The sequence below is a fragment of the Bolinopsis microptera genome, chromosome 12, assembly GCF_026151205.1.
Source record: "Bolinopsis microptera isolate Bmic1 chromosome 12, MBARI_Bmic_1.0, whole genome shotgun sequence".
NCBI lineage: Eukaryota > Metazoa > Ctenophora > Tentaculata > Lobata > Bolinopsidae > Bolinopsis > Bolinopsis microptera.
Window position 1 is genome coordinate 4,046,818 of NC_087083.1, and position 24,948 is coordinate 4,071,765.

The 24,948-nt window shown below is 39.8% G+C and overlaps 1 protein-coding gene across 2 annotated transcripts in view; it reads right to left on the reverse strand.

Moving 5' to 3' along the window:
* The window catches only part of LOC134824420 (autophagy-related protein 2 homolog A-like), a 101,645-nt gene that overhangs the window by 35,587 nt on the left and 41,110 nt on the right, over nt 1-24,948 (reverse strand). For both annotated transcript variants that reach the window (XM_063836324.1, XM_063836323.1), the window contains exon 23: nt 4,491-4,597. In XM_063836324.1, the coding sequence (XP_063692394.1) occupies nt 4,491-4,597 (107 nt within the window). The remainder of the gene's footprint in view (nt 1-4,490; nt 4,598-24,948) is intronic.

Here is a 24,948-nt window from a genome sequence, read left to right on the forward strand (position 1 = left end):
CCCTGTCTAACCTGCTGTTAGTTGCAGGAAACAACTAGTTCAGTCACGTGTAACTACCCTGTCTAACCTGCTGTTAGTTGCAGGAAACAACTAGTTCAGCCACGTGTAACTACCCTGTCTAACCTGTGGTTAGTTGCAGGAAACAACTAGTTCAGCCACGTGTAACTACCCTGTCTAACCTGCTGTTAGTTGCAGGAAACAACTAGTTCAGCCACGTGTAACTACCCTGTCTAACCTGTGGTTAGTTGCAGGAAACAACTAGTTCAGCCACGTGTAACTACCCTGTCTAACCTGCTGTTAGTTGCAGGAAACAACTAGTTCAGCCACGTGTAACTACCCTGTCTAACCTGTGGTTAGTTGCAGGAAACAACTAGTTCAGCCACGTGTAACTACCCTGTCTAACCTGCTGATAGTTGCAGGAAACAACTAGTTCAGCCACGTGTAACTACCCTGTCTAACCTGTGGTTAGTTGCAGGAAACAACTAGTTCAGCCACGTGTAACTACCCTGTCTAACCTGCTGTTAGTTGCAGGAAACAACTAGTTCAGCCACGTGTAACTACCCTGTCTAACCTGCTGTTAGTTGCAGGAAACAACTAGTTCAGCCACGTGTAACTACCCTGTCTAACCTGTGGTTAGTTGCAGGAAACAACTAGTTCAGCCACGTGTAACTACCCTGTCTAACCTGTGGTTAGTTGCAGGAAACAACTAGTTCAGCCACGTGTAACTACCCTGTCTAACCTGCTGATAGTTGCAGGAAACAACTAGTTCAGCCACGTGTAACTACCCTGTCTAACCTGCTGTTAGTTGCAGGAAACAACTAGTTCAGCCACGTGTAACTACCCTGTCTAACCTGCTGTTAGTTGCAGGAAACAACTAGTTCAGCCACGTGTAACTACCCTGTCTAACCTGCTGTTAGTTGCAGGAAACAACTAGTTCAGCCACGTGTAACTACCCTGTCTAACCTGTGTTAGTTGCAGGAAACAACTAGTTCAGCCACGTGTAACTACCCTGTCTAACCTGCTGATAGTTGCAGGAAACAACTAGTTCAGCCACGTGTAACTACCCTGTCTAACCTGCTGTTAGTTGCAGGAAACAACTAGTTCAGCCACGTGTAACTACCCTGTCTAACCTGTGGTTAGTTGCAGGAAACAACTAGTTCAGCCACGTGTAACTACCCTGTCTAACCTGCTGATAGTTGCAGGAAACAACTAGTTCAGCCACGTGTAACTAACCTGTCTAACCTGCTGTTAGTTGCAGGAAACAACTAGTTCAGCCACGTGTAACTACCCTGTCTAACCTGTGGTTAGTTGCAGGAAACAACTAGTTCAGCCACGTGTAACTACCCTGTCTAACCTGCTGTTAGTTGCAGGAAACAACTAGTTCAGCCACGTGTAACTACCCTGTCTAACCTGCTGTTAGTTGCAGGAAACAACTAGTTCAGTCACGTGTAACTACCCTGTCTAACCTGCTGTTAGTTGCAGGAAACAACTAGTTCAGCCACGTGTAACTACCCTGTCTAACCTGCTGTTAGTTGCAGGAAACAACTAGTTCAGCCACGTGTAACTACCCTGTCTAACCTGCTGATAGTTGCAGGAAACAACTAGTTCAGCCACGTGTAACTACCCTGTCTAACCTGCTGATAGTTGCAGGAAACAACTAGTTCAGCCACGTGTAACTACCCTGTCTAACCTGCTGATAGTTGCAGGAAACAACTAGTTCAGCCACGTGTAACTACCCTGTCTAACCTGCTGATAGTTGCAGGAAACAACTAGTTCAGCCACGTGTAACTACCCTGTCTAACCTGCTGATAGTTGCAGGAAACAACTAGTTCAGCCACGTGTAACTACCCTGTCTAACCTGCTGATAGTTGCAGGAAACAACTAGTTCAGCCACGTGTAACTACCCTGTCTAACCTGTGGTTAGTTGCAGGAAACAACTAGTTCAGCCACGTGTAACTACCCTGTCTAACCTGTGGTTAGTTGCAGGAAACAACTAGTTCAGCCACGTGTAACTACCCTGTCTAACCTGCTGTTAGTTGCAGGAAACAACTAGTTCAGCCACGTGTAACTACCCTGTCTAACCTGTGGTTAGTTGCAGGAAACAACTAGTTCAGCCACGTGTAACTACCCTGTCTAACCTGTGGTTAGTTGCAGGAAACAACTAGTTCAGCCACGTGTAACTACCCTGTCTAACCTGTGGTTAGTTGCAGGAAACAACTAGTTCAGCCACGTGTAACTACCCTGTCTAACCTGTGGTTAGTTGCAGGAAACAACTAGTTCAGCCACGTGTAACTACCCTGTCTAACCTGTGGTTAGTTGCAGGAAACAACTAGTTCAGCCACGTGTAACTACCCTGTCTAACCTGTGGTTAGTTGCAGGAAACAACTAGTTCAGTCACGTGTAACTACCCTGTCTAACCTGTGGTTAGTTGCAGGAAACAACTAGTTCAGTCACGTGTAACTACCCTGTCTAACCTGCTGATAGTTGCAGGAAACAACTAGTTCAGCCACGTGTAACTACCCTGTCTAACCTGTGGTTAGTTGCAGGAAACAACTAGTTCAGCCACGTGTAACTACCCTGTCTAACCTGCTGTTAGTTGCAGGAAACAACTAGTTCAGCCACGTGTAACTACCCTGTCTAACCTGTGGTTAGTTGCAGGAAACAACTAGTTCAGCCACGTGTAACTACCCTGTCTAACCTGTGGTTAGTTGCAGGAAACAACTAGTTCAGCCACGTGTAACTACCCTGTCTAACCTGCTGTTAGTTGCAGGAAACAACTAGTTCAGCCACGTGTAACTACCCTGTCTAACCTGCTGTTAGTTGCAGGAAACAACTAGTTCAGCCACGTGTAACTACCCTGTCTAACCTGCTGTTAGTTGCAGGAAACAACTAGTTCAGCCACGTGTAACTACCCTGTCTAACCTGCTGATAGTTGCAGGAAACAACTAGTTCAGCCACGTGTAACTACCCTGTCTAACCTGCTGTTAGTTGCAGGAAACAACTAGTTCAGCCACGTGTAACTACCCTGTCTAACCTGTGGTTAGTTGCAGGAAACAACTAGTTCAGCCACGTGTAACTACCCTGTCTAACCTGTGGTTAGTTGCAGGAAACAACTAGTTCAGCCACGTGTAACTACCCTGTCTAACCTGCTGTTAGTTGCAGGAAACAACTAGTTCAGCCACGTGTAACTACCCTGTCTAACCTGCTGATAGTAGCAGGAAACAACTAGTTCAGCCACGTGTAACTACCCTGTCTAACCTGCTGTTAGTTGCAGGAAACAACTAGTTCAGCCACGTGTAACTACCCTGTCTAACCTGTGGTTAGTTGCAGGAAACAACTAGTTCAGCCACGTGTAACTACCCTGTCTAACCTGCTGTTAGTTGCAGGAAACAACTAGTTCAGCCACGTGTAACTACCCTGTCTAACCTGCTGTTAGTTGCAGGAAACAACTAGTTCAGTCACGTGTAACTACCCTGTCTAACCTGCTGATAGTTGCAGGAAACAACTAGTTCAATCACGTGTAACTACCCTGTCTAACCTGTGGTTAGTTGCAGGAAACAACTAGTTCAGCCACGTGTAACTACCCTGTCTAACCTGTGGTTAGTTGCAGGAAACAACTAGTTCAGCCACGTGTAACTACCCTGTCTAACCTGCTGTTAGTTTCAGGAAACAACTAGTTCAGCCACGTGTAACTACCCTGTCTAACCTGTTGTTAGTTGCAGGAAACAACTAGTTCAGCCACGTGTAACTACCCTGTCTAACCTGCTGTTAGTTGCAGGAAACAACTAGTTCAGTCACGTGTAACTACCCTGTCTAACCTGCTGTTAGTTGCAGGAAACAACTAGTTCAGCCACGTGTAACTACCCTGTCTAACCTGTGGTTAGTTGCAGGAATCAACTAGTTCAGCCACGTGTAACTACCCTGTCTAACCTGCTGTTAGTTGCAGGAAACAACTAGTTCAGCCACGTGTAACTACCCTGTCTAACCTGTTGTTAGTTGCAGGAAACAACTAGTTCAGCCACGTGTAACTACCCTGTCTAACCTGCTGTTAGTTGCAGGAAACAACTAGTTCAGCCACGTGTAACTACCCTGTCTAACCTGTGGTTAGTTGCAGGAAACAACTAGTTCAGCCACGTGTAACTACCCTGTCTAACCTGTTGTTAGTTGCAGGAAACAACTAGTTCAGCCACGTGTAACTACCCTGTCTAACCTGCTGATAGTTGCAGGAAACAACTAGTTCAGCCACGTGTAACTACCCTGTCTAACCTGCTGTTAGTTGCAGGAAACAACTAGTTCAGCCACGTGTAACTACCCTGTCTAACCTGTGGTTAGTTGCAGGAAACAACTAGTTCAGCCACGTGTAACTACCCTGTCTAACCTGCTGTTAGTTGCAGGAAACAACTAGTTCAGTCACGTGTAACTACCCTGTCTAACCTGTGGTTAGTTGCAGGAAACAACTAGTTCAGTCACGTGTAACTACCCTGTCTAACCTGCTGTATGTCAAACGAGAGAGAAAGCCACGAGCTGGAGTGTTGAGGAGATCTGTAAACTGGAGCATTATATTCTCCTCCGTTCTCCTCCTCGTCTGAGTCTGATTCTAAACACAAGGAAAGTTTTAAACACGGGAAATTTAATGAAAAAGGGACAACAGTGTTTAATAGTGTAATCCAGGAAACTTGGTTAACTGACGGTCCCAGACACACCAAACTGACACTCGGCCACAAGCACGCCAACTTCATCAAAAACCTCAACACTACACACAGCAACAACAGACAAGATTACAGAACTGCAGTTCACCTCATCACGGATCACTGCGGCTTAAACAAACACCTTCACACCATTTGCAAATCAAACACCAGTGCTTGTCCTATGTGCGGCGACGGAGAGGAAACTGTCTCACACTTCCTTGGATAATGTCCGGACTTTTGCCCAAATTAGAGGTCAATATTTCCAGGACTACTACCTCTCTGTCAATGACATATTCGACAACCAACACATCACCACGATTGTCAATTTCGCAAACCGCACCAAACGCTTAAATGCGCCGGAAGAGCTGGGTCAGACCGGGGTGACTTAAGGTATTATCTCATATGCTGTCTCGTCTCGTTTTAATTTTCCAAACCCAGCACCCAAATCCTCCACCATTCACTCTGATTTCACCGGCAACCTTTCCCAGAGTTGCCACACCCCCGAGGTAGGCAGAGCATCTCAATGCTATCCTCTCGTGGGCTATCTTGGCCCAGTCTCTCTTTAAAAAAAATAGAAAAAAAAGAAGTGTAATCCTGTTTGGAAGCGAGGTAAGTAAATAATTAACATTTATAAATTTATTTATTATTATTTATTTACCTAATATAAATATTAGTGAACATCTCAGGTTCTGAGATTCCCCCTTATATAGGGACTACGGGTGGAAGATGAATAATTCAAATTCCAACATCTTGTTCCCTTAATTGTGCTGATTCTGGGAAGCAATCTCTTTACGCTCTCATCATACTGTAGAATGAGATATTGTTCATTTATAATTGGGTATTTATAGGCCTGTCAAGGATTGTAGTCCAATTAAGAGCTGATCAATTGCAGCTACTTGCGCCATATAAGGGATAACTGAGGTCACGTGACAGTCGGTCCTATCACGTGACCGCTGATCATATCACGTGATCTTGATTCGTAAATCCTCGGACACGCGATCCCATTCATACGACTACGTCACCAGAGCTCAAGCTACTTGATCAGACCTTACATGGAATAGTATAGTGTATCGCGTGTAATTGGATCCGCGTGTAAACCCTATGTTTAAGACAAAACTAGTTATAATAAAACAAATATTTAATAAAACAAATATTTATTTTTACGGCACAATCAAACAATATCAATAATAAATAAATCAGGGGAGGTTTGAAGAGGTTTCAAGTGCCGAAGTGTTGGCCTCTCGGACCAACAAGACTCTTTAATTATAGGTGGTTCTTTGCTAAAGTTCCGTTCATTTGGCTGAATTTGTCGAATCCATTTCTCTTGAGAACTCAAAGTTTTAGTATACCTTCAAGTCAAATTTATTTTACGGATTGAAACAGTTAATTGAATTAACCCGTAAAACTCTTAGAAGGCACAGCTACAGTGACTTTGGTCATTAGTCCAGTGAAACTTTCAAAATATAAAACACCGATAACGGGTCTACTCAAATGATCCAGGGTGTTGGTCATTAGTCCGGAAAAACTTTCAAAATATACGGACCTTCAAATGATATAGGGTACATAGTTCCGTGTTGATTAGTTTCAATTGAGCATTAACGAGGCCACGCATCGGCGATCTAGAAGCCGTGTTTCGATGCGTCCTAACGGTAACAACACTGCCCGACTATATCTGAATTTTAGTTGCGATAGCAACAAGTTACAATTCGACGTAGCTCTCTAATAAGCTACAAGTTCAATTCAAATCGGAAATATAAAAAGACTCTCAGTATATGAACCTTATCTCCGAAGGTATCTATTTAATGAATTAATGGAAGTATTATTATATTTGAAGGCTTGTTATACGACTCTATCAATTGTGTTCAAGTAACCATAAATTGAGACTGATTAAAAGCTCTAAAATAAAAAATATAAATAAACCACAACGGCAGTAGCCAAAACTGGTGCCCTCCTGGTTCGAATTGACGATCTCTTCATATCAAGCTTCAATTACTGAAACATCAAACTTCAATCATTGAAACATCAAGTTCAATAAAATGGCTGAACTGGACAATGTCTACTAGAGGTCAAAAGGAAACAAGAAGAGAAAAAGAAGAAACTTGTAAAGAATCAGAGAAGCAAGAAGAAGACAGATCTAAAAGTCAAAAGGAAACAAGAAGAGAAAAAGAAGAAACTTGTAAAGAATCAGAGAAGCAAGAAGAAGACAGATCTAGAGCTCAAAAGGAAACAAGAAGCGAAAATGAAGAAACTTGTAAAAAATCAGAGAGGCAAGAGGAAAGGACCAATCTGGAACCTGAATATGAAAACATCACACCCACAGGTAGCGATGTGGACAGACGAAATTGGTTAATAATTTTAAATGTGACTTCAAATGGCTGGAACACAGATCTAAGACTACGACATCTTGTTATTTCTCGGATGGAGTAGTAATAGCGAATCATGAGGATACATTTACGTCCTCTTTGTCAAATATGGAGGGTTGCGACTATAGTTCAGGGTACTGTCTAACGCATAACGGAAAACACGTCACTTGGAACGTGATTGAAAATGTAAAAAGGGCTTATTTGCCTGTGGGGCAGTTCAATGCAACACAAATCGAAAATAAGCTACTCGTACCCGAGTTGAGCATGTCATTTAATCTGCCGGAGAAAAATCCGGGTAACACTTGGATCGATAGGGATTTCCAAATAAAGGGAAGCCCAGCCCCGTATCAATTTAATCTTGAAAATGTAAATTCGAATAATGAAAATGCGATCGAAGCAATAAGAGAGGAACTCGTCAATAAATTTAATTATCTTTTGGAATTAATTAAAAGTCCGTTGGCGCAAACGGAGTATTTGTGTAACGTGTACAACGACATATATGGGACTGAGAGAATCCTAGCGAAAATCGATCCAACTGATTACGTACAATGGAAGTTAAATAGGACGGATGTAAAGGCTAAATTGGTCGGAAAATTGTTAATGATTTATCCTTGTCTGCAAATTCAACATTATCGATTCATAAACGACACCAACAGGTGTTATAACGGGTTTAAAATAGAATATAATCTGCCGGAAAATGATGAATATATTGAGGGCTATGTAGATCCTAAGTATAACATGATAATGCCTACCGCAATAGAGATAGATTGTCACAACTCTACGAACCAATATATGATGGTGAATAATACGATTCTCGCTCAAAGTTCTCATGGGTTACACGAAATGAGGGTAAACCTTTCAAAGGTAGAAAGTATAGACAGAGTGAAACTTACTGGAATACCCATGTCTCAAGATTTTCAAAATTGGATATATAATACGTCTGAATTGAAGCACCATGATATTAGCGATTTAATCCTGAAGGAAATGGAAAATGAAATTAACCATTTGACGATTGATAAAACGGAAAAACGAAATGTAAAATCCAATTGGCGGGAATTATTTGGAATATTCGGACAAAGTAAGTTTACGATTATATTTGCTATTATTAGCAACGTACAAAGCATCGCCGTATGGTATCTAATCTGGAGGTACATTATAGTAGAATTAATTATAAGTAAATGCGTCGATCGCACCAGAGGACGGATCCCAGTTAATGAGGGCCCAATTGACCGGGATGGTCAGGATGATACGGAAGTTTAATTCCTAGATTGACACTGTCCTTTATATGTACTGTAGTAAATGTGTATATTTAGATATTCTCCTTAGATATTCCATCAACATAAAGAATTAATTAGCTGGAATTTTAATTATGTTAGTAAATAAGGATAAGTAGTAACAAGGCTACTATGTATGATGAACATTATTTGAAGGAACTACTATAAATAAAGTATATATATATATGAAGTATGAGTACTAGGACAGTATAACTATATTATGATTGACAATGAAACAATGATAATGAATAACAAGTGCACAATATGATATGTAATAAGAAATAAATATGCGCAATATGAAAGTATTTGTATGCAATGATATTAAAGTAAATGCACTATGTATGACAAAGATTATGTTATGAAAGATAATAAAGCGCAATCATATAAAATGAAAGTGCACAAGATAGCTAGATTATGAATGAAGTGTATGCGCAAAGATATGATCAAGATGAGTAACAAGTAATGCACAATATGGCATGATATTTAAATAAGTGATAAGCAAGCGCTATGAAAATATAAGATTAAAATAATGTGAGATATGAAACGCCATGAAACAAACCATATTTTAAATGCAGGCCGGCCAAATGGAATGGGAACTAGATTAAATGACGTCACCCGGAAAATTTTATTTATTTATTTATTTATTTAGTTCTTAATTTATTTATTTATTTGCGTGCACGATTTGTGCCAAATCTGAGCTTAAATGTGCCAAAAGACTCTTTAGATCCAAGGCAAATTGAACGTGATTGTTGTCTGGAACCAAAATAATTACTTTAGCATGACCTGTTTTGTATACTTTTCTAATAAAACACAAAAACCAAATTAGGCACGTAGTAATTTAGAATCTTGTATCTTTGTAACTAAAGTTACAGTTATAAAAATATATTATAATATGACCGGTTAATGGTGGTTAATCTAAATACTTAAATAGCAAGGATGCGGAAGAAAGGATATTATCAACAAGTTATCTTCTTTATCAGTTGCTGCATAGCACTTTCAAAAGGAATGATTGAAGAAATCAATTACCACCAGGAAAAGACTGGTCTCATCTTACAAGGAATCGGAATCGTCGCACCGGAGATTACCCCTGTGCTGATATCAACATTTATAAAGATAAGAAATCCAATGAAAAATGTAAATGAATGCGAAAACATATGCAACATTGACGAAAATGTAATTTGGGGACTGCTAACCCACGTAAAATGTAATCATGTGCACAACAAAATCGGAGATCGCCAAAATGTAATAAAGGAAATCGAGAATTCGGTGGATAAAGACCTCGAAAATGATTCTAGACAAATGGCGGAACGATGTTTCAGAGAATGTATCAAAATACCGAAATGTAAAGCTTTCGGTGTGGAATATAGATCTGACGTCGTGATCTGCATTCTGAGAGAAACCATCCCTACGTATCATCAGGATTCTAAAGGTTCAAGCGAATTCGACATGCGATGCATGGTCGAAGATAAGAATAAATTCTGTGGACAATATCAGTCCAGAATCAATATTCTGTTTGAAAAATCAAATGAAAATTTTGTCAATGAAACAATGACAAAAATAGAAAAACTTACTGAATTGACGAAAAACAGGAAACAGAAAAGATTTGTTCAAGCAGCCCTTGGATTTTTTGCCGGTTCTATTCTTACTGGAGTGTTCAGTCTCTATGAACAATCGAAAATTTCAACTCAACTTAACGAGTTCTACGACCAATTTCAGGATTTCCGTAATGAAATGACGGACTATATTGAATCAGCAACGGAATTTCATGAAGGTATGTTGAAAATGTACAAAACTTTGGAATTAAATTCCCAGGAGTCATTGGAAGAATTAAGCTGTGAAATGATGAGTATAATTCGGTATAACCTGAAAAGAAATCAGCTTCAAGACTGGAAAGAGTATATATACACTCTCTCGAAAGATTTGATAGACGGCCAATTAAAAGGTCCCGTGAGTCCCACAATATTTAATGAAACGAATATACTGGATTTGCTGAAACATAAAAGAATGGAGGACGCAATTTATGTTGACAACGTCCCTTTATTCTATCGTCTAGGCAGAATGTGGCTAGCTGATGTAAAGAAAGATGGAAAATTTTTCAATCTTCATGTGATTATATCGATACCTCAAATAAAAAGTGATGAAATGTACATCCTATATCAAGTGAACCAAGTAGGTTTGGTCAATGGTACTCAGTGCATGCGTCTGGATATACCGAATCACGTGTATCAAAAAGATGGCGAATTTTACGAATTGGAAAACGAAAATAATTGCGAGGTCCGAAGTGGGATAAAATTATGTCTGGGGAATAAAGAAAACGAAGAATCTGCAAAGAAAGCAAGGTGTTTAAACGCCGACCCAAGAATATGTAAAACGAATTTGGAAAAATGTCAAATGCGCAATATTCAGACTAGTTCTGGTGTCATGGTCAGAGCAATACATCATTTGAAAGCATCGACGCAAGAAAGTCCTACTGAATACGTGGATATTTCAAATGGAAGTACGGTGAAATTTCTCAACTACGATAAATATTATCAAATAGTTGCCGACAACTACATCATTAGATCAATTAAAGAGCCAATGTTTACGAAAGAACTAGAGTTGACGAACCCCGAAAAATGGGACGAATATTTGATATCTGAAAATGAATTGCTGAAAAGAACGAATCTAAGTCAGCTCAGTGCTCATGTAGTTCAACAAAAAGAAATTGTTAAACATATCAAATCTGAAAGAATCGGACTAAATCTGACGAAGGATCTAACTCTTGTGAATTTTATAGGAATTTTAACAGTAATGATTAGCATTATAGTGGGAATCTTCCTTCTATACAGCTATTGGAAAAAACGGTTCAGGACAAGGAAAGTAGAAAAGGACATAGAATTAGAAGAACAAAATAAAGACGAACTTTTAGAAAGCGGAAAAGATGAAGAATCTGGAGTAGATGAAACTAATTTCAGTGGTGAATATAGCGAAGGACTGCGACAAAGAGCGCCTAGTACAACTAAGGTGTATTCAGTGGACGATGTGAAAAACAGAGTCTTATGACTAGACGAAGTAGAAGAATCAAATTTAAACTTGAACTGGAACCTAAATTGCGAAAATATAAATTGTGGAAAGGTGTCAGAAAAAGAGGTAAAGAAAGCTGTAAATTTACATTACGAAAATGTAAATGATAGTGTTCAAGATGTCAGCGACTGGGAAAGTGAATCAAAGAATACAATAGACTCAAATAGTGCTTCGGATATACACGAGGAACTGGAGGAATTGAACATCGAGCATGACGCTTCTAACGATGATAATTTGGAACAACTACACAAAGAAGAGACGAAACGAGAAACAGAAATACCAATAGAAATATGGGTGATGATATTTAATTACCTCACCATCAAGCAATTACTGAAAGTACGAGAATTAAATAAACGATTCAGTAGTTTGGTGAAGGATTACTTGCGGAACCCTACCAATGTAATAATGGAAAATTTTAAATTTTATAGTTACGAAACGTTCTATTTAACGGAAATACTTATAGAAGATCAAATGTGTTGGACGAATATGAAAACTAAAATTGGAAAGTTTGCCATGAAATACATGATCATGAAAGGGGTGTACTGCAGCGCCATCAATAAAGTGGAAAAACCATACTTGAGGTTTTTAAGAACACGGTGTCTACCATTGTATACTTTCAAGGACCGGCTAAGAAGCTTCACCCCTAAAGCGTCTGACGACGAAGTGATCATAAGATGGAAGGAATATAAGAAGAATTCTTGGGCGGATATTTCCCCATTGGAAAAATCATGCATTAAAATGGAATGCAAGTTCCAAACTTTCTTAACGAAACTATATATGAATAAATATGGTACGTCTCTACCGATAACTACGAATCGGGAAAAGATCCAAAGAATAGGCAAAATGCTGAAAACCGAAGAGAATAAAAACTTCAATCTTCTTCAAGCTATAAAATATAGACCCCCGATTGAAGTTCTAATAGGGTAATCAAACCGTAAAAAGGAAAATGTAAAATGTAAAATGTAATTCAAACGTAATATGTCAAACGTAATATCACAACTCACCAACGGGTTCAAAATTATAGAAACAGGCTCTTTCGTCATTTCCATTATCACTTTAATTAAAGTTTTCTAACCACATATTGATCAGCAAAGCAAATGGAAAATACATCAGAAGAGATACCTTCAAAAACAGAAGAAATTCAAAGTCTATCCATTAAAGAAGTCAAATCAGTTTCCAACTGTAATCTACCTATTGAACTATGGCATATTATTTTGACAAGGCTGAATCTACGTGATTTACTCAAAGCCAGGTTAATTTGCAAAAGGATGGGGAAAATCGTCTTTGACATTCTAATGGAGAACGAGATGTATTGGACCAGGATACAAACGAATATTGGAAAATTCGCGATAAAACTCCTAACCATGAGAGGAGCGTATAATGCAGCAGTATTAGGACAAAAGAAATGTTATGCTCGTTTTGTCAGAACTAGATGTCTAACATTTGAAAAATACAAGTCATTATTCCCAAATGAATCGGACTGGGTTATCCTAGAACGTTGGGGAAAGTATAAACACGAGTCATGGACGAAATTGTCAAGAATCGAAAAATCAATTATTAAGATGGAATGCAAATTCGATTAGTATTTAAAGTACCAATACTGTAAAGCTTATGGAACCTGGTTGTCTATTACAATGACAGAAAAGAAAATAAAAGAAATCAGTAAAATGATGAAATACGAAGATAAGCAATACGGTAAATGAGTTCATCGCATAACTATGCGTGAATCTGCATTTAGATAAAGAATGATGAAAAATGTAAATATTGAAAAATTTGAAACTTAAAATATAAAACTGAAAACGGGCAGGTTTAAAGATGAGGAAGTTAGATAAGTAAAGGATCGAACTCAGCCCAACTGAGATCCTAAATAATAAATATATGTATACAGTTTAAATTGTGAAAGTTATTATAAGACTTCAATAAGTTAAACATTTATTAAGTTAAGTAAGAAATTAATTAAATTAATAAGTAAGAATAAGTTAAAAGGCAAATAAGTTAAATATCCGATAAATTGAAAGTAGTTTGTCAAAGGACTATTAATTTAGTACCATTTCAGAGCCTTTTAAGTTTATTGAAGTCTACTGACCAAAATGGCCCATCCAGGGGTTATGATCAAGTTATTTCATAGGTTCTTAAATAGTTCTTGAATAGAAAATTACAAGCTAGTAGATCTTCTCGTTTAGCCGGTCTATTGAGATTCTGGATCGCAACCGTATCCCCTCTCTGCACAGGAACATTTCCTACGAAGACCGTAGACGCATCGTTATCGGGACGTAACCCGAATCTGTTTCGTATCGGGACGTAACCCCCGTTGAGAAGAAGAAGAAAGAAGAAAGAAGAGGGAATGGAAAGAATTATAATTGTAGCAATTCGTTACCGGGACGTAACCCGACTTTAAAAGCATCGCAATCAGGGCGTAACCTGACCCCCGTTGTCGTCGAAGAAAGAAGACCAAAGAAAAGGAAAGGAAAGGAAGGAAAAGAAAAGAAAAGAAAGATACTACTTGTAATAGTGGTGAGCGGCCCTAATGGCGAATTAGGTATTAATATATGTTAACAGTTTTAAGAAATGTTGATCAGCCCTAATGGCTAAATTATAGTAAATATTCTCCTATTTGAAGGAGAGGAAAACTTTGGTGTTAGATGATGATTATAATTAGGAGACCTAGGTTCTAAAATTCAGAGTCTTAAAATTTAAGGATGTCAAGGAAAATTTAATAGAAGAAAAGAAGAAGACGAAAAAGAAAAAGAAATATTTCATTAGAATAGTACGAGTAAGCCCTCGGTTGGCGAATCGGCTAATCGGTGAAATGATCAAATTAAAAACTCTATGAAAAAGGGGATCGTGTTGGCCTCTCGGACCAACAAGACTCTTTAATTATAGGTGGTTCTTTGCTAAAGTTCCGTTCATTTGGCTGAATTTGTCGAATCCATTTCTCTTGAGAACTCAAAGTTTTAGTATACCTTCAAGTCAAATTTATTTTACGGATTGAAACAGTTAATTGAATTAACCCGTAAAACTCTTAGAAGGCACAGCTACAGTGACTTTGGTCATTAGTCCAGTGAAACTTTCAAAATATAAAACACCGATAACGGGTCTACTCAAATGATCCAGGGTGTTGGTCATTAGTCCGGAAAAACTTTCAAAATATACGGACCTTCAAATGATATAGGGTACATAGTTCCGTGTTGATTAGTTTCAATTGAGCATTAACGAGGCCACGCATCGGCGATCTAGAAGCCGTGTTTCGATGCGTCCTAACGGTAACAACACTGCCCGACTATATCTGAATTTTAGTTGCGATAGCAACAAGTTACAATTCGACGTAGCTCTCTAATAAGCTACAAGTTCAATTCAAATCGGAAATATAAAAAGACTCTCAGTATATGAACCTTATCTCCGAAGGTATCTATTTAATGAATTAATGGAAGTATTATTATATTTGAAGGCTTATTATACGACTCTATCAATTGTGTTCAAGTAACCATAAATTGAGACTGATTAAAAGCTCTAAAATAAAAAATATAAATAAACCACAACGGCAGTAGCCAAAAGAAGGCCACTGCTTATCTTTAGGATTTGAGAGTGACCTGTGCTTGAAACCCCCTCAACATCCACTACGTCAATATACTTATTATACAAATATAGAAAAATATAATAATCTAAAATTACTTATTGGTTTAGTTTGGTGACAAAGGAGAGCCCAGTTGAGTTTTAGTTTAGCTTTAGGTTTTGAATCACAGTTTAAAAGGTTAGCCATGTTTCATAGCAGAGAGAGATATCATGTGTGCATAGCCGTACCGGATGTAGAGTTTGAGATATAATATAGATTAGTTACCATGTAACTAATCATACTCAAGGGCAAATTACTTTAAAATGCATTTTACTGTCATAGATGTTATTATATGCTAAGTAAAGCGCCCGAGCGGCTTATCGGATGGCACCGATTTTAGATAAACTAACAGGAACCCGCCTAACCCTATAGTGGTGTCAACGAAAGAGCTGTATAGTATCAATTAACGATCAAAGCTAATCCTTATTACAATCACATACCAAACTACCTAATCAGATTGATTGCTTAGCAGTCCTAAAGTAATTGGAATACGAAATTAAACATTAGGTTTCTGATATTCGACCTAATCCTTATCAGTATAATTACATTAGTGGATCCTTATTAATTAATTGAATTTGAGACTTATCGTAAGTAACTCTAAAACTAATTAATAATGAGACGTATCATAATTAATAATGAGACGTATCATAATTAACTCTAAAACTAATTAGGGTGAGTATAAATACATGGAGAGTGGATGATGAAACATCAACCTCACTACCACTTTAGTTTTATATCGTTTGCTTCAGTTTGATATCTTCTTCAAAAATGTCTATATATTGATCTAAAAACATTTGACTATCAGCAGTTCGCCTGCGAGGAGTGTGATCAGATCGATGGACATGCAGAAGTTCTTCAGTGAACAGGTGGTCACTACCACTTTAGCTTCATATCGTTTGTTTCAACTTCAACTCTACAAAATGCCAATCACCTACACAAGCTACGGCACACTTGCCAGGTTGGAGTTACTTACTATGTACAAGAGGATCACAGTTACAACAGCCGTATGTTTTGGGTTGGATACCATGAGATACAATGTTTGGGACCGGAAGATGAGACGTATCGCTAGAAAATATGAAGGACTTATCATAATTAAATCTAAAACTAATTAACGAGGGGGGAGTATAAATACATGAAGAGTGGATGATGAGACATCAACCTCACTTCTCCTTTACTCTTTTACAGTTTGTAACAATTCACTAATCAACAAAATGGTCGTCCTTTATACCAGTTATGGCACACTCGCCAGACTAGAGTTGCTGACAATGTACATGCGTATAACGGTGACTACGGCTGTGTGCTTTGGTCTGGACACAATGAGGTATAACGTGTTTGACAGGAAAATGAGACGCGTCGCCAGGAAGCTAGAAGGACAACATGTAAGTATCATTGATCTTTATTATATGTATTATATGATTATTTGCTATTATTGACTTCCAACCATTAAAAATTATCAAAGAGTTTGTTTGTTGATATTTTAATAATTACACCATCAAAACATCTCAGGTCAAAGTGACGTATACGACCGACAATGGAGCGTTCAGGAAGATCCAGAAACTAGAGCTAGCCGAACTTGATACATGCGGGAGATGCCATAGCACCATTTTGGCACAGGATGCCCAGGTAACTATATATTTATAATCTGCTATATATGTATCCCCGTGCCAGACCCTCTAGACTTTTAATGCTTAGATTTAATATATCGCTATAATATTGACATAAAGTAATGATTAGACATAAAATACAATTAATCTAAAAATATTTCACTTTCAGCAATTCACATGCGAGGAATGCGACAGAATTGAGGGCAATGATATGCCAACATTCTTCAACCAACAGGTGGTGATCCAGAAGGTAGTGAATAGAAAATACAGCTACAGTATGGGTTGTCATCTGGAGTTTCTGTTCGAAAAGGAAACTTACCACACAAGTTTGGTCTTTGAGAAAGACCCCATGTACCAACAGTTCATGGAAGTGGATGAGGGTGAAGCAAGGACGATCAAGGGATGGAAACAATTCCTTATGAAGCTAGTCACATCGACTTGTAACATTTAATTTTGGTAATGATTTCAGCTCGACTAAGCTTGCTCCAAATTTCTTCCCGAAGACGGCATATGTTATTCACCTTAGAAACCTGCAGTTCTATCTGAGTCAAGGTGTTGTGCTCACATACGTACGTCGAGCAATTTGGTTTCAGCAAGAAGCTTGGATCGCTCCGTACATAGCAGAAAATACTAGACTCAGACAGGCTGCAGTGGACAAGTTTGAAAAGGACTACTATAAGCTCCTTAACAATGCCCTCTTTGGGAAGACAATGGAGAATGTGAGGAAGAGAGTTAAGATTGTGCTTGTTAACTAGGGAAGGAGCCATGCCTGGCAAACTTCCAAACCCACGTTCAAGAGATTCGAAATCTTTGATGAGAATCTCGTGGGGGTGGAAGTGGCACAGACAACCATTACCTTGGACAAGCCAATCTTTGTTGGCTTCACTGTTCTAGATCTGTCAAAACTGCTCATGTACAAGTTTCACTATGAGGTAATGAAACCAAACTTCCCAGAAGCAGTGCTCTGGTTACCTAATCATGTCTACATCTGTTTCAAAATCAACCCTCCTTGGTGATTTTTACCACCCAAACATCGAAGACGCCATATACATAGCAATACAACTTTCGGAGGAGGACCTGGATTTTCTCACTCAACTGCCTAAGAAACTCAGAGTCATCTGACCCACTAGTAGGGTTAGCTCCAACCAACAACACAAGCAGTTTCATCGGTTTGGAAACCAACCCCTTAGAATTCCTGGGAATCACAACGCCAATCCTGACAGAGATAAAGGAATCTCCAACACCCCAGCCGCTGAGAGTCACGTTCACCTCAACCGCACGTACCGTGAGAGGAAGGGGACGAGGAAGGAAGGCACCCACGACCCACACTGGGCCTGCAAGACCTGGAGTAGCTTCAGCAACCCAGACCCAGGCGTCCCTAAGACCTGCACCGAAAACAGCAGACTCGATGATCCAGACCGCAGCGTCTGTCGAGGTACAAACTGACAGATCGGCTTATAGAGGGAACATGTTATCATTTACAAATGATAAGATCCCTGGACCGGTTAAGTTCCCTCAAAACTTCACCCTTAATCTGGAGCTCAGCGTGACACAAGCGGTAAAGATGGCTGGAAGGAGAGAGTACCTGCAGCTGGGCACAAGATTCGCGACCTTGCTGGGGCAAGGATTCAACGCCATCGACTCGATACATGGTTCACCGGATAGTTCCCAAATCTCAATGACCCAGAGGAGGAATTGGCGATTCTTCATTAACCCAATTAGGACTACACTAAAGTTCCTAGTGTCTCACGCCGTTATATAATCAAGGAAATGACTGTTCTATTCGACTCAAGCTGCTATCAGCATTTTCATTTTAACTGCACAATTGATCTTATCATTGGGCCCAGAAATTGGAACACGATCAGATGGCAGCAAAACAACAGCGGTCTGATCCTGCAGGATGGCAGTTACCTGCCATACGAGATGGTTAGCTACATCCTCTCAAGACTCAACCATCTCCGTATATTCACAGCCGGGAACCAAAGCGCCTCTACTCTATCCTTCTTCATGCCGAAAGCAGACATCGTTCATGAGCTTGAAACATGTGGTCGGTGTCACAGCACTATTTTTGCACAGGATGCCCAGGTAACCATATTTTAATAATCTGCTATTATATATTGTATTCCCGTGTCTTGTTCAGATCCTCCAGACTTTTAATGCTTAGATTTAATATATCGCTATAATATTGATATAAAGTAATGATTAGACATAAAATACAATTAATCTAAAAATATTTCACTTTCAGCAATTCACATGCGAGGAATGCGACAGAATTGAGGGCAATGATATGCCAACATTCTTCAACCAACAGGTGGTGATCCAGAAGGTAGTGAATAGAAAATACAGCTACAGTATGGGTTGTCATCTGGAGTTTCTGTTCGAAAAGGAAACTTACCACACAAGTTTGGTCTTTGAGAAAGACCCCATGTACCAACAGTTCATGGAAGTGGATGAGGGTGAAGCAAGGACGATCAAGGGATGGAAGCAATTCCTTATGAAGCTAGTCACACCGACTTGTATCATTTAATTGTTTTATTTATATTTAGTTATTATTATTTCTGGTCAGGTTGAAGAGTTATTTTGACTTTTCAAACCTAGCGGAAGATCACCCGCTGTTCTCAAATGAGAATGAAGCAGTTTTTAGCAAGTTCAAGGATGAGGCTGAGGGGTGGATCATCATAGAGTTTATAGGTTAGTTTTTCATTTTATTTTAATTCTGGTCATGGTTTTAATTTGTTTACTTTAAATTATAACTCAATCTGATACTGTTCATATATTGAATTACACTGCTAAATCATCTTTTAATAAATAATTACTATACATTTTTTCAGGATTACGTTCCAAGATGTATTCAATACTCATTGATGACAAGGAGAACGGCAAGCAAAAGAGTACTGCGGCCGGGGTTAAGAAGTGCGTAAAAGACAAGGAGTTACATCACGAACTCTACAGGAAAATCTTACAGGGTCCAGTTGCAGTGGTGATCAATGAGACGGAAACATCGCCAGAAGATCACTATATCCATCAGATGACATTCCGTTCCAAGAACCACACTGTCTACACAGTGGATCAGTGTAAAGTTGGTTTGACGCGGTATGACGACAAACGCTGGATCCTGCATTGATGACAAAGAGAACGGTAAACAGAAGAGCACTGCAGCCGGGATTAAGAAGTGTGTGAAAGATAAGGAGCTGCACCATGAAAGATAAGGAGCTGCACCATAAAAGATTTAAAGGAGCTGCACCATGAAAGATAAGGAGCTGCACCATGAACTTTATAGGAAAATCTTGCAGGGTCCTGTGGTGATCAATGAGACGGAGACATCGCCAGAAGATCACTATATCCATCAAATCAAAGAACCACACTGTTTACACAGTGGATCAGTGCAAGTGCAACCCAATAACTAACCACGTTACACCTCAGTTACCTAAAGATGTCTACCTCTGTTTCAAAATCAACCCTCCTTGGTGATTTTTACCACCCTAGTATCGAAGACGCCATAACAATACAGCTTTCGGAGGAGGACCTGGATTTTCTCACTCAACCACCTACTAGTAAGAAACTTAGAACAGAGTCTCCTGACCCACTAGTAGGGTTAGCTCCAACCAACCAAACAAGCGGTTTCGTCTGCTCAGAAACCAACCCCTTAGAATTCCTGGGAATCACAACACCTAACCTGACAGAGGGAAAAGAATCTCCAACACCCCAGCCGCTGAGAGTTATTTTCACCTCAACCGCAAGAACCGTGAGAGGAAGGGGACGAGGAAGGAAGGCACCCCGACCCACACTGGGCCTGCAAGACCTGGAGTAGCTTCAGCAACCCAGACCCAGGCGTCCCTAAGACCTGCACCGAAAACAGCAGACTCGATGATCCAGACCGCAGCGTCTGTCGAGGTACAAACTGACAGATCGGCTTATAGAGGGAACATGTTATCATTTACAAATGATAAGATCCCTGGACCGGTTAAGTTCCCTCAAAACTTCACCCTTAATCTGGAGCTCAGCGTGACACAAGCGGTAAAGATGGCTGGAAGGAGAGAGTACCTGCAGCTGGGCACAAGATTCGCGACCTTGCTGGGGCAAGGATTCAACGCCATCGACTCGATACATGGTTCACCGGATAGTTCCCAAATCTCAATGACCCAGAGGAGGAATTGGCGATTCTTCATTAACCCAATTAGGACTACACTAAAGTTCCTAGTGTCTCACGCCGTTATATAATCAAGGAAATGACTGTTCTATTCGACTCAAGCTGCTATCAGCATTTTCATTTTAACTGCACAATTGATCTTATCATTGGGCCCAGAGATTGGAACACGATCAGATGGCAGCAAAACAACAGCGGTCTGATCCTGCAGGATAACAGTTACCTGCCATACGAGATGGTTAGCTACATCCTCTCAAGACTCAACCATCTCCGTATATTCACAGCCGGGAACCAAAGCGCCTCTACTCTATCCTTCTTCATGCCGAAAGCAGACATCGTGGACATATGTCAGGAGTGGGATTCTAAGTATCCAACGGTGCTAGAAGACTCGCCGTGCTTAGTAAATTACCGCCAACAATATTAAAACTTATCATTTCTTCTTTACAATATCCACAATAGTTACAATGTCTTGCTATATTGCTATCGAAGTCTTCCAAGTCTCCCGCCGCTATATAATCAAGGAGATGACTGTTCTATTCGACTCAAGCTGCTATCAGCATTTTCATTTTAACTGCACAATTGATCTTATCATTGGGCCCAGAAATTGGAACACGATCAGATGGCAGCAAAACAACAGCGGTCTGATCCTGCAGGATGGCAGTTACCTGCCATACGAGATGGTTAGCTACATCCTCTCAAGACTCAACCATCTCCGTATATTCACAGCCGGGAACCAAAGCGCCTCTACTCTATCCTTCTTCATGCCGAAAGCAGACATCGTTCATGAGCTTGAAACATGTGGTCGGTGTCACAGCACTATTTTTGCACAGGATGCCCAGGTAACCATATTTTAATAATCTGCTATTATATATTGTATTCCCGTGTCTTGTTCAGATCCTCCAGACTTTTAATGCTTAGATTTAATATATCGCTATAATATTGATATAAAGTAATGATTAGACATAAAATACAATTAATCTAAAAATATTTCACTTTCAGCAATTCACATGCGAGGAATGCGACAGAATTGAGGGCAATGATATGCCAACATTCTTCAACCAACAGGTGGTGATCCAGAAGGTAGTGAATAGAAAATACAGCTACAGTATGGGTTGTCATCTGGAGTTTCTGTTCGAAAAGGAAACTTACCACACAAGTTTGGTCTTTGAGAAAGACCCCATGTACCAACAGTTCATGGAAGTGGATGAGGGTGAAGCAAGGACGATCAAGGGATGGAAGCAATTCCTTATGAAGCTAGTCACACCGACTTGTATCATTTAATTGTTTTATTTATATTTAGTTATTATTATTTCTGGTCAGGTTGAAGAGTTATTTTGACTTTTCAAACCTAGCGGAAGATCACCCGCTGTTCTCAAATGAGAATAAAGCAGTTTCTGGCAAGTTCAAGGATGAGGCTGAGGGGTGGATCATCATAGAGTTTATAGGTTAGTTTTTCATTTTATTTTAATTCTGGTCATGGTTTTAATTTGTTTACTTTAAATTATAACTCAATCTGATACTGTTCATATATTGAATTACACTGCTAAATCATCTTTTAATAAATAATTACTATACATTTTTTCAGGATTACGTTCCAAGATGTATTCAATACTCATTGATGACAAGGAGAACGGCAAGCAAAAGAGTACTGCGGCCGGGGTTAAGAAGTGCGTAAAAGACAAGGAGTTACATCACGAACTCTACAGGAAAATCTTACAGGGTCCAGTTGCAGTGGTGATCAATGAGACGGAAACATCGCCAGAAGATCACTATATCCATCAGATGACATTCCGTTCCAAGAACCACACTGTCTACACAGTGGATCAGTGTAAAGTTGGTTTGACGCGGTATGACGACAAACGCTGGATCCTGCATTGATGACAAAGAGAACGGTAAACAGAAGAGCACTGCAGCCGGGATTAAGAAGTGTGTGAAAGATAAGGAGCTGCACCATGAAAGATAAGGAGCTGCACCATAAAAGATTTAAAGGAGCTGCACCATGAAAGATAAGGAGCTGCACCATGAACTTTATAGGAAAATCTTGCAGGGTCCTGTGGTGATCAATGAGACGGAGACATCGCCAGAAGATCACTATATCCATCAAATCAAAGAACCACACTGTTTACACAGTGGATCAGTGCAAGTGCAACCCAATAACTAACCACGTTACACCTCAGTTACCTAAAGATGTCTACCTCTGTTTCAAAATCAACCCTCCTTGGTGATTTTTACCACCCTAGTATCGAAGACGCCATAACAATACAGCTTTCGGAGGAGGACCTGGATTTTCTCACTCAACCACCTACTAGTAAGAAACTTAGAACAGAGTCTCCTGACCCACTAGTAGGGTTAGCTCCAACCAACCAAACAAGCGGTTTCGTCTGCTCAGACACCAACCCCTTAGAATTCCTGGGAATCACAACACCTAACCTGACAGAGGGAAAAGAATCTCCAACACCCCAGCCGCTGAGAGTTACTTTCACCTGAACCGCAAGAACCGTGAGAGGAAGGGGACGAGGAAGAAATACACCCCGACCCAAACTGGGCCTGCAAGACCTGGAGTAGCTTCAGCAACCCAGACCCAGGCGTCCCTAAGACCTGCACCGAAAACAGCAGACTCGATGATCCAGACCGCAGCGTCTGTCGAGGTACAGACTGACAGATCGGCTTATAGAGGGAACATGTTATCATTTACAAATGATAAGATCCCTGGACCGGTTAAGTTACCTCAAAACTTCACCCTTAATCTGGAGTACATCGTGACACAAGCGGTAAGATGGCTGGAAGGAGAGAGTACCTGCAGCTGGGTACAAGATTCGCAACCCTGCTGGGGCAGGGATTTAACGCAATCGACTCGATCCATGGCTCACCGGATACATCGCAGATCTCAATGACGCAGAGGAGGAATTGGAGATTTTTCATCAACCCAATCAGGACTACATTAAAATTCCTGGTATTTAACCTAGACCAGCCTGAGTACTTGACCAGGCCCACACACGAGCTGCTGATAACATTAATTCAAAGGCTACTCATCGTCAACGACGACCGGTTTCACTGAGATTTAATTTACCTAGCAGAACAGTTTAAATTATTTTACATTAACTTTTAGGGAGGGTTTTATTTAATCTAACGTTTGAGGGGGAGAGTTGGACAATCTAAGACAGAGACTCCCCCCTCTAAACTTGTATCACGTTAAGTTTTATCTCATTAAGTTTTATCATATTAATTAGATTGAGGGAGAAGTTAATTAAACCAGGAAATAGGTATATATATATTAACATGGAGTAACCCTATTAGGGGCAATTTACCCAGCTCCAGTATACCTCCTTATCACTCTATCGATAATTAATTACCCAATCGAGGGCTATATATATATGGGATACGAGGGCAGTTTTTACAAGTTATCAACTTTTACCTTTACAACCTTGATCTCACGGCTTTTTAACCGTTGAGTAATTTAACCTAGAACGGGTTGCCATTTATTTAAGACTTAGTTATTCTTTACATATTATACCCTAAAATACTATTATATTAAGTCACATTACCTTATCCTACCAGGATTTCATATAACTTGTCTCCTTTGTACTCACTTAAATATCAAACAAAATACAGTCCCCTTTTAATTCAAACCGAGTAGCTCTACATGATGACAAACGCTGGATCCTGGAAGATGGGGTCACTACCGTCCCTCATGGACACTAGTGAGTAACTGAGCTGTTTGCTAGGTTTCAGAAGGTGATATTACCAGATCAAGATGCTGCAATAAAATTGCACGGCTCCTATAATTGGATCCAATTATACGCGATACACTATACTATTCCATGTAAGGCCTGATCAAGTAGCTTGAACTCTGGTTACGTAGTAGTATGCCGACTATATTAGTCGGCATACGACACGTTACGAATGTGATCGAGTGTCCGTGGATTAACGAATCAAGGTCACGTGATAGGATCAGCGGTCACGTGATAGTTATCCCTTATATGGCACAAGTAGCTGCGATTGATCAGCTCTTAATTGGGCTACAATCCTTGACAGGATTTTAATTACCGAATTTTAAATGAACGATATCTCATCCTACAGTATGATGAGAGCGTATAGTAAAGAGAATGCTTCCCGGAATCAGCACAATGAAGGGAACAAGATGCTGTTGAAATTTTAATTATTCATCAACCTCCACCCGTAGTCCCTAACCTTAT